This window comes from Lonchura striata, chromosome 11, assembly GCF_046129695.1.
Source record: "Lonchura striata isolate bLonStr1 chromosome 11, bLonStr1.mat, whole genome shotgun sequence".
Taxonomy (NCBI): Eukaryota; Metazoa; Chordata; class Aves; order Passeriformes; family Estrildidae; genus Lonchura; species Lonchura striata.
In genome coordinates, this window is record NC_134613.1 from 6,855,211 (window position 1) to 6,870,431 (window position 15,221).

The following is a 15,221-nucleotide window of genomic DNA, read 5'->3' on the forward strand; positions in this document are numbered from 1 at the left end:
GCTCCAGTTGAAAGAAATGCATAAATTTGGACGTGGATGATGCCAATTCTAGCCCTGGTGTCTCGTGCAAAATGGAAACAGTTCTGCTTCCCCAGTGCTGAGCTGTCAAAAACTGAGAGGTGGCAAGGTCTCCAAGGAAGGCAGATTCATAACTTTGGAGGGAGGGAAAGAGATTCTCTGTGAAGAAATACTTTTGCAACAGCAAATCTCTCCAATGTGGTTCAGATTCTGCAGAACATCCACACAAATGGCATCTGGCAGCTTCAGACTCTTCCCAGCTCTCATTCTGGGAACAGAGTTGCCAGAGAAGCTGATACTAATTATTTAAAACTGGGACTTGCATATTTCCCATGCGATTCTACTTCTAAAGTGCTGCACTACTGAGGAGAGGTTTGCAACTGCCAAGACATGAAAGAGTGTTTGTTATTAACACATCACTATATAATTAGGGGCTTAGCAGGGGGCTGGGCATGCACATGAGTCTTCCTCTACTGCTGACAGTGTAGATGGAAGTCCCCAGGTATCCCATTAGGTGACAAGTGAGAATGAGTACTGCAGCCAAAACTAAGCAATTTGGCACAATTTAGTAGAGAGATGGCACTTTCTGCTCATAAAGGGCCCAGAATTGGAACAGCATGAGATGTTTCTGATTGAGATTGAGCTGTGCTGGCCAAGCTGAGTGGGTGTCTCACAGAGCAGAGCAGCAGTGGGTGCTGAAGTCCAGGACTGAGATCTGCTGGCAGAGCTCAGATGGGGAATGTTGCCCAGTTTCTGAGAACAACACCGAGTGTGTATTTTAATTAGAGCTCCTCTGCTCATCTGCATGGCTCAGCAGAAACTTTGTGAATTTTCCAGGCCTTTATTAGGATCCATCCAAAAATCCTACCTTCAGTTTTTTTTCTTTTCCTCACCAAGTGAAGCCACACCAGTAGCAACCACCTACCCCACGTGTTCTGCTGCTGGCTCCCATGGAATGTCATAGGTAGGCACTGACTCCATGTATATGGAGTGATGTGTGGCTCTGGGAAGAGTGCTCAGATTAAATGAGGCCTGTGAGCAAAGGCAGTCTGATAGCAAGGTATGATGACACACAGATGAGTGAGCTGGACACACAAAACCTGAGTAACTGACTCCAGGGTGCCTGGGGAAGGCAGAGATAAGGGACAGTGTGCTGGTAGTGCTGGACAGGACAGGAGCTAAGAGGGCTGCAAGGACCTGCCACCCAAATCGTGCCCTGGGTCCTGCACAGTGTTCATTGGCTCCAGCCAGAGACTCCATCCCAGGCACTGCAGACACACATGACCAATCCCAACAAAAATAAAGGAATTCATACTTTGGGAAGGCTCCTTCCCTCCCTGTGTTGTGCACTGGCCTAGAGTTTAACTGGCCAAAGCAGCTCAAAGGGAATGAGCTCATTTGAATATGGAAACTCAACTCAGTACGGAGTAAAGACAATTCCTTCAAGCCTGTGAGTTCAGAGAAAGAAAAACAGGTTTCTAGATCTCCTTTGGGAACTAGAACCTTTGGCTTTCACCCCTCCCTGCTTTTCCTCCCCATGCCCACCCTCATTCCCTTCCCTCTTGTCTCCTGCCTAATGAGGGTCTGGCAAACCCTCATTTGTCCAAACCAAGCCCGTGGTCTGAAAAGCAAATTCAGTGAGGTCAAGAGCTCACACAGACAGGTCTGCCAGTTCTGCGTGGCCTGAGAACAGGTGCCACTGTGCAACTCTCCATAGCTAATCTTCAAACAAGTAAAAATCACATCCTTTGTCTGCTTCCTGCAGAAAAAGGGTTTTTTCCACCTTTTTTCTTTTTTCCCCATATTTTCTCTCTTTTTTTTTTTCCCTAAAGGGAACAAGTTCCATTTCCAATAACTGAACACTGATTAAAACCACTGGCCTTCTACCACACCCCCCACAAGTCACAAGCAGCTTACACCAAAAAACTGTCAAGAAAAATATTTCTTGTACAAGGACTTCATAATACCAGGGAAAAGAAACAAAGGAAAACTGTTGACATTAAATTTTAACTCTTTCCATTCTATAAAATATTTTACATCTTACCCTTCTCTTCTCATGCTTTTAATAAAAGTATCCCAGTGAAAATTCAGTAAGATCAATTTCAACTCTTTGAAATGACACACAGCAGTGACCCAGAAGCAATCGGCTTGCTATTTCCAGAATTAAACAGGTATTTAAGTAATACTTTCTATTCAGTCTGAGTTTGCTCATATGCATCCAACAGCCCTCTCTGTTACCTCTAACTGGAATTCATGGGGTGGCTCAAGGGCAGGCAATAAGGAGCTGGACTTCAGTTCTCAACCAACAGTTTCATCTCTAATTTTGCTGTTTGAGGCAAATCAAGATCTCCGTCGACTTAAAAAATAAATGTTGACCAAGAAACGGGTGTTCAGCTCTTTAACTGAACAGGTTCCCTGAGAGAACTTGTCTTTTCAAAATCCTCTTATTTTTGTTGGCAGATTGTAAGATTAATCATACAATTACCTTTGCAGCCTTATTCAAGTGCACTGCCAGAATTGTCCATGGAGTCTGAACACCAGCAGTTTACAAAAATCAACTGAGGCGCTCCTCCTCAGCAGCATCCATTGCATCGATGTGGAAACTGCATCTGCAGTAAAAAGCCCCAAACTTCAGTCTTCAGGGCAACAACTGTATCAGCATCAGGTGACAAACTAATCACCCCAATTGTGAATTGTGCCTTAATTCCCCAAAATATTGCTGTGTCAGATTACTGCTCACAGCCACACCCTGACATGGGACTAATAATGGGGTCCCCGAGCAGTGACAACGCTCTGGGTTGAGGCTGCCCCATGGGCACACCTAATTATGATGTTCTGTGACAAGGCTAAAAATACGCCTGGTCCCACAGGTGAAGCCCTCATTGCAGCAGGGTTTTTGGGCAGGTATGTACTCTTGTCTCTGCCTGCCTGGGCTGGAGGGCTGTTTGTAACCACAACAGCCTCGAAGGCCTCTCCCCCAGGGAGTGTGAAACCAGCGAGATTTCATAAACAGAGACAGATCAAACATCGTCCAGAAAAGCACTGAAGAGGAAATGATTAAATCTGTTCACATGAAAAAGCTACTGACAAAACCCAAAGACTACCTGAGCAAAGGAAAAGGGGGGGTTACACATTAACCAAGCAACTCTGGGGAGCTGAACAGGGTCTGAGAGAAGATACCACTCTTTGAAGGGCTGCTGTGGCAGGAAGGTATTAGAGGATAAAGAACTGCTTGAAGGATCTATTAAAGAATAGGGAAGGCAGAAAGACCTCTGGTTTGTCTTCACAATTCTGTTCTTAAAGATCATTACATTATCGCTTTAGGTTCAAAACCAGTCATGCCCCTGGTCACCATCAGCTGTCAGGTGAGGAGGGTTTTTTTTCTCTCTCCTTCACCAGCAATTCCAGCCTCCATCATCTGCCTGGCCTGCCCATCTCTGCACCCTCAAAGCTCTGAGGAATAATTTCAGACAAAGAGAATACATAAATAAATGAGGAAGTCCTTTATGGCAACACCTAGGAAGAAAGGGAACCTGATGGGCAACCAATGAGCCCTGAGGGCCAGACATGAATCCATGAGCATGACTGCTGACTAAATACCATCCTAAAAAGAAAGAAAAATCAGCAAAAAAGCTTTGCACTAATCTATCTCCTTTACTGCTTGCTTTGTCAGAGTCTGAGGAGATGACAATCACTCACAACACAGAACTGAATAAGGAAATTATCGGCTGCCTCAGCCAACGCGCTGTGGCACACAGTTGTCAAACTCTTGCAAATTTTGTCAGAAGCCTCTGAATGAACGTTCCTGCGCTTTTTAAAGAAGCCCAGAAAAACTCCCTTTCATTAAAAAGGGAAAGCTCCCTTCTTGCTCACTAGAGCCTCTCTGGGATGGATGCACCAGGCAGCAAAGGGCGCTCCCAGGCTGCTCCCAGCACCCGTGGCCTCAGGGGTGGGAGGCCACCTCACCCGGGGAAAGGCACTGAAGAGGGTGAGACCGGAAATTTTCCACCAAAAAAAAAGCATATTAGGGGCGGTTATTAGCTTCAGACAGTGACTGGGGTGATGGATGTGAGCCTTTAGAAAAACTTTGGTGTGAGGCAGGCCAGAGGAGCTGTCGGACTACAGGCGCTGCATTGCTGGGGCAGAGTGGGAATACAACACAGACCCACAAAGGCGTCGGGGAACAAAGAAATAATGGCACCGTGAAGAGGAACCCCGGGGAGCAGCAGTACCGCGTACATAGGAGGGTGCAGGCACGATGCCAGACATCAGCTCAGCCTACTGAACGCCATAGCACCAGGGCAGTGCTCACCGTAGGCTCCTCATCCCGGCTGCCTGGGGGCCCGGTTGCCTCGGCCCGGCCCGTTCCCGGAGGCCTCGGCCCGGCGGCGCCGTGAGGGAGCCTCTGTCCCGCCATGTCCCCTCACGACGCGCCGCCCGCTGCCGCCTACGCTATTCTTGTGCCGAGTTACGCAGGTGACGTAACGGCATTGCCGGGCCGCACGCAGGTCGCGCAGGGGGAGCGCTATTCTCATACCGATTTACGCAGGCGACGCAACAGCACGACCGGGCCGCACGCAGGTTGCGCAGGAGGAACGGCGCGCCAGGATTCCCGAAGAGGTTTACGCCATCCGCCGGCCGGCGGGGGCGGGGCGCTACGGAGGCGGCGTAAGGAGGCCCCCGCCGGCGGCGCTCCGCCTCAGCCGCGGCGGCGGGGGAGGAGGAGGAGCAGCGGAGCGCGCCCGGCGCGATGTGGCAGCGGTCGGTGTGCGTGGGCCTGCTGGCCCTGGTGCTGGGCTACCTGTGCGTGCTGGGCCCCGAGCTGCCCCCCGCGGCCCTGCGGCAGCTCTCGGCCTCGCTGCTGGGGACGCTGCGCCGCGCCCGCTCGCTGGAGGCGCGCACGGTGGCGGCCTGGCAGGCGGCCATTGTCCGCCCCGCGCGCGGCTGGGCGCGCGTCGCCGTCGGGTAGGTGCGGGAGCGCGCGGGGAGCGCCCCTGGCGGCGGGGCGGGGAGCGCGCCCGGGCCGGGATGCGCGTCCCGGTGCCCGCGAGTGCGGGAGCGGAAGGTGCGGGCACGGCGTGCAGAGGGGAGGTGTCTGTGCCGCCCAGGTGAGACCTCACCTGCAGAGTGGTCTCCAGCTCTGGAGTCCCCAGCATCAGCGGGATGTGGAGCAAATCCAGAGGAGGCCAGGGAGATGCTCTGAGGGTGGAGCCCCTCTGCTCTGGAGCCAGGCTGGGAGAGCTGGGGGTGCTCACCTGGAGAGGAGAAGGCTCCAGGGAGAGCTCAGAGCCCCTGCCAGGGCCTGAAGGGGCTCCAGGAGAGCTGGAGAGGGACTGGGGTCAAGGGATGGAGGGACAGGACACAGGGAATGGCTCCCACTGCCAGAGGGCAGGGATGGATGGGATATTGGGAAGGAATTGTTCCCTGTGAGGGTGGAGAGGCCTTGGCACAGGGTGCCCAGAGCAGCTGTGGCTGCCCCTGGATCCCTGGCAGTGTCCAAGGCCAGGTTGGATGGGGCCTGGAGCGCCCTGGGCTAGTAGAAGGTGTCCCTGCCCATGGCAGGCAATGGAGCCAGATGACCTTGAAGGTACCTTCCAATCCAAACCATTCCATTATTCCATGAAAAAGATCTGGATGTAAGTGCAGCACCTCCTGCAGTGCTGCTCAGTCAGAGTTGGATGTTGGCGAAGGGGATCAATGATCCAGAACACTCCTGTGGTGGGGATTTAAGGGCTCTGGCCCTGTTGGAGCCCTTCTCCAGAGATATTATTCCTAGCTTGATTGTCTGTAAAACAAGTTTATGTACAGTCTGAGGGTTGGGGTTAGGGTCAGTTGGAGCTGCTGGTCCATCCAGTATAGGCTGGCAATAAATAGGTACCAGAGACAAGTTATAAAATGGAGAAAGGAGTGAAGCCTTTGCCTTTGGGAAGAGGTAACCAAGTCCAGACAGAACTGGAGAGAAATAAGGAGGGAAGGGACAGGGAAAGGCAATGGATGATGAACTCGGAGAAATTCAACACCATTTCTCTTTTTAAAGTGGGAAGAGAACAAGGGGAAAGTTCAGGAATGTCACATTGATCTTATATTTAGCGCTTGACTCACTTTCTTTTAAATACATGGACATGGCAGGTAACTTGACTTTGACTGGGAGATTCATCCTTTGGATGTTGGAAGGAGTTATCCACTTCCATGGCTGTGTAGCTCTGTGTTAGCAGAGGAATTGACTTAGTTTTATCCCCTTGGATCTGTAATGATTCATTAAAACATAAATTCGGGGCTAAAATGCTGCTTGAATTTATGGGTTTTTTTCTCTGTGATGCTAGGGAATTTCTCTGTCCTTGGTGTAGGTGGTGATGCACATCCAGAGGATTTTGGGGTTGGTTACTTCGTGGAGTGGAAAACCTCAGGGTTTTTCATGTCCTTTATTTTGTGTTATGCAGCCTGTTTTTTTGTTGCAGCCCAAATCTGACTCCTGAGAAATCACTGCCAAGGGAATGCTGAGTGCTGAGCACTCCACACTGACAGGGAGCGGGAACTGGCCCTTGGACTGTTGTGGGGGGAGATGTGGAGAAAGTCAGGGATCCTGCACGAGTTTGATAGATGGTTTGGATCCCTGTCAGGAAATGTGGGGCAGAGGAACAGAAATGACACTTGACAGCAGCTGCAGAAGATGCTTAAATTGCATCTCTGTGCAGTTGCTGGTGTTATCTCAGGAAGTATTTGCTATTTGTTTTTATCACTCTGAAACCACAGAGTGAGACAAGGGCAAGTGTTTCTAAATTGTCTTCTGGGGTTCTGGTTCCAGCCAGAAAGTCTCCTGTTTTTAGTCTGTATTAGACAGTGATTAAATCCATGAGACATGGGGACTGGAAGTTGGACTTTCCAAAAAGCCTGGATCTGCTGAAATGGTTCTTATTCCTCCCTTACAATTGCAGGCTTTTTCTCTTGTTTCCACCGCATGCTATTTCTGTAAGTTTGGGATGATCCTTTGGAAACTGCTGTTTTCAAATATTTCAACTGACAAATTGCTCTCTTGACTTTTTGTAAACAGAGCCAGCCTGTGTGGGGAGTTGTGTGTGGGTTGAGTATTATTAGGAATAATTGAAACTCCAGAGGCTGATCTAGCTGACTTAAACATTTTCAGTTTTGTTTTTAACAGTTTTGAATCACAAGTACATTTTAAACCTAAAATACACGGGTATTAGAAGCTTTTAAAAGTGTCTAAGAATTTAAAATGCCACTGTTCCTATGCCTGTTCTTTTTAAGCAAGCCCAAGGCAGGAAATGAAGTAGAACCTGTAACTACTCAGCCACCTTTGGCCCACACAGCTTTCCTTGTTTCCATTCAGCAGAAAGTTAGAAATCCCTCCCTGGGCACAATAAAAGCCAGTCAAACGGGGAAAGCTTTAGGAGAGAATTTCAGGAAATTCCTGTGCCTGTTTTCCCTGTGGTTGGTTGTTCTCCCCCTGCAGAGTCAGCGTGTGCCAAGAGGTCTGTGTGGTTTTCCCAGGACACCTTTTCTTTCTCTCTCCCAGCGTCAACGCCTGCGTGGACGTGGTTCTGTCTGGGGTGAAGCTGCTGGAGGCGCTGGGCCTGGAGCCCAGCGATGGGAAGAACCACGCCGTGCTGAGCTCCGGGCAGGACCTGAGGGAGGCTTTTGCCCATTTCATGGAGAGAGGGGCGGCTGCCGAGCGCTTCTTCAGCGACGCCGAGGCGTTCCAGGACATCGCACGGACAGCGTCGGAGCACCCCGCAGCACAGGTGGGTCTGCGCCCAGAGGGGAGCCTTGGGAATCCTCTTGCTTACTTCCTTGTCACTGCTGACTGCTCTAAAGAGCAAATCGTTGAGGAAGGAGCTTGAGTTGTGTTAATGGTTTTTCTGTCCCTGCTGCAAATGAGAGGGAGTTAAATGGTCTCTCCCCTGCTGACATTCCCAAACTGAAATGTCAAAGATGTCTCTTGGGAGCCAGATGGGGCTGAGGATGTAAAAGAGGCTGGGAGTGTGGAGTTGCCTGATTTCTAGCTGTATGGCCTGTTTTCTGTGACAGAAGCAGGAATGGTTTGGGTTGGAAGGGACCTCAGAGCCCATCCAGTGCCACCTTCCACTAGTCCAGGGTGCCACAGGCCCTGTCCAGCCTGGTCTTGAACACTTCCAGGGATCCAGGGGCAGCCACAGCTGCTCTGGGCACTCTGTGCCAGGGCCTCACCACCCTCACAGCTAGAAATTCCTTCCCAATATCCAATCCATCCCTGCCCTCTGGCAGTGGGAGCCATTCCCTGTGTCCTGTCCCTCCATCCCTTGTCCCAAGTCCCTCTCCAGCTCTCCTGGAGCCCCTTCAGGCCCTGGCAGGGGCTCTGAGCTCTCCCTGGAGCCTTCTCCTCTCCAGGTGAGCACCCCCAGCTCTCCCAGCCTGGCTCCAGAGCAGCCCTTGGATCTTCTCTGTCACCTTCTCTGAGCAGCTGCGACTCTCAGGACAACCCATATTCACTGCTTTTCAAGCTCAAGTCAGAGTTTAATTGGAAAGTTTGATCTTTACTACTGAAGAAACTTCCACAGTTCCCTTCACTTTGCATGGGCACAGGCACCAGGTTTCACCTCAATCTCAAACTGGAGGAAGAATTGCTGCAGATTTTAAATGATTCCTTGTCAGCCTTGCTAAAAACCCACAGGGCTTTAGCCACAGAGAGGTTGTGCAGGAGTAAGGGCTGTTTATGTGCTGAATGAGCTGGTTTTTACAGCGCTGTCAAGTGTTGGGAATTAATTGATTTTTACAGGGCCGTAACCTGAAGGTGAATATTTAGATTAAAACTAAAAAATGCTCAACTTGTTGAGATCTCACAGAGAACTGTAAGATCATTTTGCCTTCAGCCCCGATAACCTTTAGTAATTTGGGTACTGCTGAACCTTGTTCTAAAAATCCAAAATCCCCAGCCTGTGCTGAGGCCTAAATGTGTTTGAAGGTCCCAAAGCAAGGGGATGCCCACACCCAGCTCTGTTTGTTTTGCAGCTTTACGTGGGAGGAAATGCTGCTCTCATCGGGCAGAAGCTTGCGACAAATCCAGACCTGAAGGTACACACATGTTCCAAACATCTCATGCCATTTGCTTGTGTTCTTTAATTTGCTTGTCTCGTGTTACTTCTGTGTTGGTTTGGGGATCTGGCAGTTATTTCTTAGGTTCTGCTGGTGGAACATATGGTTGGACTTCCAAGCTGATTTTTAAAAACTGAATTATTAAGTTTTTAAAATCAGTTCTGTAGGTGATGCTTAAATTTTGGCAAGGGACATGGCAAGGGAAACTTTGTTTGTTTTTCCTTGTTTTCTAGATCCTCCTTTGTGGCCCAGTTGGTCCCAAACTCCATGAACTGCTCGATGACAATGTAGTTGTGCCACCTGAATCCATGCAGGAAAGAGATGAATTCCATCTTATCTTGGAATATCAAGCAGGTACAACGGAGCAGGTGTTCAGTGGTACACCTGAACATCACAAAGACTGGTGCACAGCCTGAGGGGTGTCATTCTGAAGCTCCATAAACACTAAAATGCTCCCTGAAAACAGCGATTTAACCGCATGCTGATGAAACTCAGGGTGACCTTCATGTAATGGCTAAAACAGTTCCATGGCTTTTCTTGCTGCTGATGGAACCCTTTGAATTTGTGATCTTACCCAGGAATAAACCAGTTCACACACACTTGGTCCTGTTTGCTCCACCCCAGGTGAGCAGTGGGGCCGAGTGAAGGCACCCGCTGCCAACCGCTTCATCTTCTCCCATGACCTGTCCAACGGCGCCCTGAACATGCTGGAAGTGTTTGTGTCCAGCCTGGATGAATTCCAGCCAGACCTGGTGGTGCTTTCAGGACTTCACATGATGGAAGGGCAGAGCAAGGAGACGCGACAGAGACGACTCATGGAGGTGAAATACTAAATCCCTGAACTTCCTTCATTTTCCCTTCATTTCAAGTGTTTTGTGGCCAGGCCTTGTTTTCCCAGGTTTGAAGGTGTAGGAAGGCTGTGCTTTCAGAGCTCCCACAGATCTCAGTACTGAATGCCAAAAGGAGACTGGGAGCTGCAGGAATTGCTGAAGTCTAATCATGTAACACTGTCTTTTCTTAGATTCCGTGGCTTGTCTAGAGAAAAGGAGAGCTGGTTGCCTGGCTGGAGGGTGTTGACCTGGTTACTGGGCTTATCTAGCAGCTAAACCAGGCTTTTTCTATGCTGGACACTGAGATGATCCAGGTTATAATCAACACCTGCATTCCATAAAGAGCATCTGTCTTGTGCCATCTGTTTTAAAGCTTAGGGCTTGCCCTGATGCAGGGCATTGGCATTTTTCATGTTCTAGGATCAGCTCTTCTGCAGCTGCTTCAGATTTGTGAGGTTTTTAGAATTAAAACATTAGAAAGATTCTGAGCTGGGAGCAGATTAAGGCTAGACAGTTTTCCTAGAAGTTGTTTTATTTCCTCTCCTTAGCAGTACATACACAGGTCAGACATCTCATTGAGTGGTTTATATCCACACACAGGGAGATTAAAGGATGTGTATCTTGAGTCACAACCCTTTTTCTTCTTCTGTTCCTTAATAAATATGTGTTCTAAGGTTTTTTTCTTTTTCCTGTAGGCTGTGGCCTCCATCTCCGATATCCCAACTGACATTCCCATACACCTGGAGCTGGCCAGTATGACTGATCAAGATTTTATGAGCAACATTATGCATCAGGTAAGGAAAATGAAAGGATGTGCTCTTTTGATCAGGTTCAGTATCACAGTGTGCACACACTAGTGCATGAATATAGAAATCAAAACTCAACATTTGGACTATACATTGGAAGACAAATTGAGGAATGAATTTGAGCTGAGTTTATAATTTTAAAATATCCTCCGATTTCTTTGCAGAATTTCTTTCCTGGTGGTTGTTTATCTTGACACAGCTCTGATCTCAGTGTTATGTTTTATGTAGAGCTGATGTGTTGTTATTCTTTACTGTCAAAGTGTGCGTCTGTGAAATTAATTGCACCAAATGGAATGTTTTCTTGGCTAAGTAATTCCTGCCAACTTGTGGAAGTGCAGTGACTGGGAAAATGGGTGCTGTTTCTGCTGGGCCAGCAACAGGGTAGTGCAAAAACCACAGCCTGGGGAGGACTCCAGGTGTGACTCTGCTCCTGAAGGCAAACCTGCTGTTCCCTGTTTCTGTTAGCAGGTCTTTCCCCTGGTGAACTCCATCGGGCTGAACGAGCAGGAGCTGCTGTTCCTCACCCAGTCTGCTTCTGGTCCCCACGCCTCCCTGGCCTCCTGGAGTGGCATTCCCGACGTGGGAGTGGTCAGCGACATCCTCTTCTGGATCCTGAAGGAGCACGGCAAGACGGCGGAGCGGGCCTCGGACCTCACGCGGATCCACTTCCACACCCTGGCCTACCACATCCTGGTCACTGTGGACGGCCACTGGGGCAACCAGGCAGCGGCAGTGGCGGCCGGGGCCAGGGCTGCCGGCACCCAGGCCTGTGCCACCGACACCATCGACGCCAGCAAGGTCTTCCTCAAAGCTCCTCTGGAGTTCGTCACCTCCCACACAGAGGCACCATCCAAAATCTCCCTCAATCCAGACGAGCCCGTGGTGCACTGGCACAGGGAAGGCATCTCCTTCCACTTCACCCCTGTGCTGGTGTGCAAGGAGCCCGTCCGGACCGTGGGGCTCGGGGATGCCATTTCAGCCGAGGGACTGCTCTATTCCGAAGTGTATCCTCAGTAGAAAACCAGGACCCTCCTTCTTCTCCAGCACTGCGCGGTGTCTGAGACCCGTGGATTGGGATTTGAAGCAGTGGTGGTATAGGAACAGAACCAGGGTGTGGTGTGTTTTCTGGGTATAACTGAAAAAGAGCCAAAGAATAATTCCAGGTATAAACTGTCAGCTACATTCCAGTCACTCAGCAGTGACTCGAGCGCTTCATGTGCAGGTCAGGTGCAAAAGTTTTAATATTTAATGTGAAAACTGGCTTTGTCTTAAGGGGGAGGGACACAAAGACCAAAATCCCTGGCTGGCAAAGTTTGCTGTTTCTTGCTCGGAATGGATCTTCTCTGGTAGTGCTGCAAAATGCAGCAGCAGAATTTCCAGCCCCTGGATCCCAGGGAGAGCACAGCAGTGCCCAGCCCTGCCTTGCGTCTGGTAAATTCAAAATAAAAGGCGTGTGGGTTACCTCCTCCCAGCACTTTGCAAACCTTCCTTGGGGTAAGGATGGAATTATTGCCTGGTGCAATCACCTCTCTGTGTGCCCAGCCCCACAGGGAGCCACGGTCCCAAAATGTGACACAGACTGAACCTACTTGAGGCTGCACAGGTAGTTCTGGATATCTGTGAATAAGGGTGTTCAAATGAGCCCCAGCAGCCTGTGCTTAGTTTTTAGGAAACAAGTGAAGATAATCAGTGTTTCTGTTTGGGGGACAGCTTTGTTTCCCTGCCAGGGAACCCCCCTGAAACATTCCCTGTGTTTGCTGAACACTAAATACTCTGCTAACAGTTGGTGTGTTACAGAAAAGCTCTTGAGTGCTGGAGACTTATTTTTGGTTGTTTCAGAATGATTGTGCCAAATTCTTCAGTCTCCCTGCCCTCTATTAGGAAATGTTAATATATCAGGGAGGGTCCCTCTGGAAGCTTAAAAGCTGCAACAGCATTTTCCAGGTAAGACTGAAGTGAGGTGGCCTTTCTAGGATTTGATGTTGGGTTTTTTTTGACTAGGTCACTGATAGCTTCTTTGCCCTGACCTTTGAAATTAAAAAAGCAGAACCATATGTCCTTGTTAAATACTTTGCTTCTACTTTTTTACCTTTTCACAGTCACACACTAAGAACTGTAGAGCCACCAGCATGGTTTTCTCTCTTCCCAGCATGGTTTTGTCTCTGGCCACTTCAGGAACCTGGAGTGTATTTACACAGCTCTCAAGCCAGTTTTCAGTAGAACTGGGTTAAGTGCAATTAGCATGTCTGGGCAAGCCTGTGCTATACCAGAGCTTGGCAGAGGTTGTTCCAGGTCAGTCTTTGCACCTGAATGGAGGGAGAAGAGTCTGTGTCACTCGGGGTGGAGTGATCTACTGCAGTAACACTGTCAGGCCGCTGTCAGTGGTGTTCTCTGTTGGGAAAAGCCATCCAGGCTGCTCTGCAAGGATGAAAATTGGCAGCTGTTGTACTTGCACTGACTCAGCACACAATGCTGTCTGTCATGTGTATTCAGCTTTCCTCCTGAGCAAAGTCTTCTGTGTTGTACAGAGCAGAAGTACAGTCATTGCTGTTTTCCTGTAGCTCAGCCCACCCTGAGCTTCCCTTGAGTGTCAGCATTTTATCCGGGTGCAGGATCTTCTTAAAATTGGAGGCGTTTCTACCCAGATTATTTTTTATTATGATTATTATTATAATGATAAACTGTAGCACAGGAGTTGGAGTTTGGTTTAGTCTTCCTAAACTGAAAATAAATGAAAAGAACCTCTCTTTTTGGCTCACTTAGAGGTCCAAGGCCATTAGCAAGGCAGTTTTGCAGCCTGGGATGGTGGCCTTTTGGCACTCCATTCCTAGGGCCTCCAAAGGCCATGGATCTGCCAGCTGAAAACTGATCCTTGGCTTATGCTGTGTATTCTAGACCTGGAAACAAAACAAAATACCCACAAGCTGTCACCAGCAATGGCCCTGCTGCTGTATTTCACTTCTTTCTTCCTGAAACACTTCCAGGGTGTGAGGCTGATGGGACTGACGTTCCTTATGGCCACCTAAAAACACTTTACTGCAGACCTTGTCCCAGGGTCAGTTGCACTTGCATTGAACAGGAAGATGACAGGCTAAAATTTGCTTTTTTAATCTGAGTCAGTAACTGCTGGAAAGAATCATTAAAAAGGAGCTTACTCCTTAGGAATCATCTGGGCCAAAAAGCTAAACTGATACCATTATTGTTAGCTCCTTCTTCCTTCTGCTCCTCACAGGTAAACATTTCTGCTGTAGCCCATTCTGGGTGTGCTGGGAACACCTGGCTTGGTGAGTCCCAGCTCTAATCCCAGCAGCTGGGGATGGCCAGGCTGCTGCTCTACCCACATCTGCTTTATCAGGCACATAGAGCTCATCTGCACCCAAAGTCACTTCCCAAGGAGAATCCTTAACCACCATGACCTGTTCATCAGCTGTGCCAGTGGGATCCCTGATTAAGTTGTGGACCAATCTATATGGTAATAAATCTGAATTGAATGGAGAGGCCCAGCAGCTTTTGCTTTGTTTCACATGCTGTGAACATGATGTGCTTAATTTGCTTCTGCCTTCCCACATTAATGACAGGGAGGCAGAGGTTCTGAAATGCTTCCCCTATACCTGTAGTCTCACACTCCTGCACAGCTACAGTAGAGACAACAAAGAAAAGCTGCTTCAACAGCTGCAAAAATACCAAAGCTTCAAAACCAGGCTTCAACTGACCCTGCTCCCCCTCATCCTCTGTCTCTACAATTTCTACTTGTTCTCCTGTGTTACTTGTACCTTGAAATCCACAGTGATGGATGACTCAAACCTCAGCCAGCCTCACTCCTGAAGCAGAATTTGCACTGGAAATGTTTATTCACACAGAGTCTGCTGGAGATGCAGCAGCAGAGCTCAGCACTGTGATAGCTCTCCATGGTAAAACCTATCCACGTTGGTATTTTCACCTGTGTGTTCCTGCAGCCACCTTGGCTTCAGTTTCTTTTGCCTTATCCATGATCCAAAATTAGCATTCTTCCCAAGTTTTCTGTGTATGGCACTCACTGAGGGTCAAGTACTGGATTATTTGGGAGGTGTAACTCACAGGGGCCTGGCAGAGTCTCAAAGGACACGTTCCTTCTCCACTATGCCCTTGGTGCTGTGCCATGGAATAGCCAATCCCAAATCCAACTCTTGCCAGTTTAAAGGCTCTTTACCTTTGTTCCTCTCCAGGGGAGTTTCTCAGCATTACTAGGAATTACTTGATTTCTTCTGTTTCCTGGTTATCTCCTGTTGGGATGTGTGAGATCCAGCCAAATTGGACCTCCCTTCCCAAGTTCATTTGACAGAACTGGTGCTAAAATGTTCTTCCTCAGCAAAGACCTCATCACCTGCTTTGTGCTCGGCTCAACTCATTAGCCACTGGAATCCAAAGCCTGGAGAGCAGCAGAGCACTAAATCCATTCCAAAACCCAATGGTAAACCCTCAGCAGTGTGCTTGGGTT

General features: G+C 49.0%; 1 protein-coding gene across 2 annotated transcripts; it reads left to right on the forward strand.

The window, feature by feature from the left end:
* Positions 1–4,739: 4,739 nt before the first annotated feature.
* ADPGK (ADP dependent glucokinase) lies at positions 4,740–12,215 on the forward strand. 2 transcript variants are annotated; one of them, XM_021554279.2, is made up of 7 exons: positions 4,740–4,983; positions 7,553–7,778; positions 9,025–9,087; positions 9,342–9,462; positions 9,733–9,929; positions 10,634–10,732; positions 11,210–12,215. In XM_021554279.2, exons 1-7 carry the CDS (start codon positions 4,769–4,771, stop codon positions 11,759–11,761), a joined length of 1,473 nt encoding a protein of 490 aa, XP_021409954.2. In that variant the 5' UTR covers positions 4,740–4,768; the 3' UTR covers positions 11,762–12,215. The 2 variants fall into 2 exon arrangements, with proteins under 2 accessions (XP_021409954.2, XP_021409956.2); XM_021554281.2 differs by having other exon boundaries at positions 11,213–12,215.
* The last annotated feature ends 3,006 nt before the right edge of the window (positions 12,216–15,221 follow it).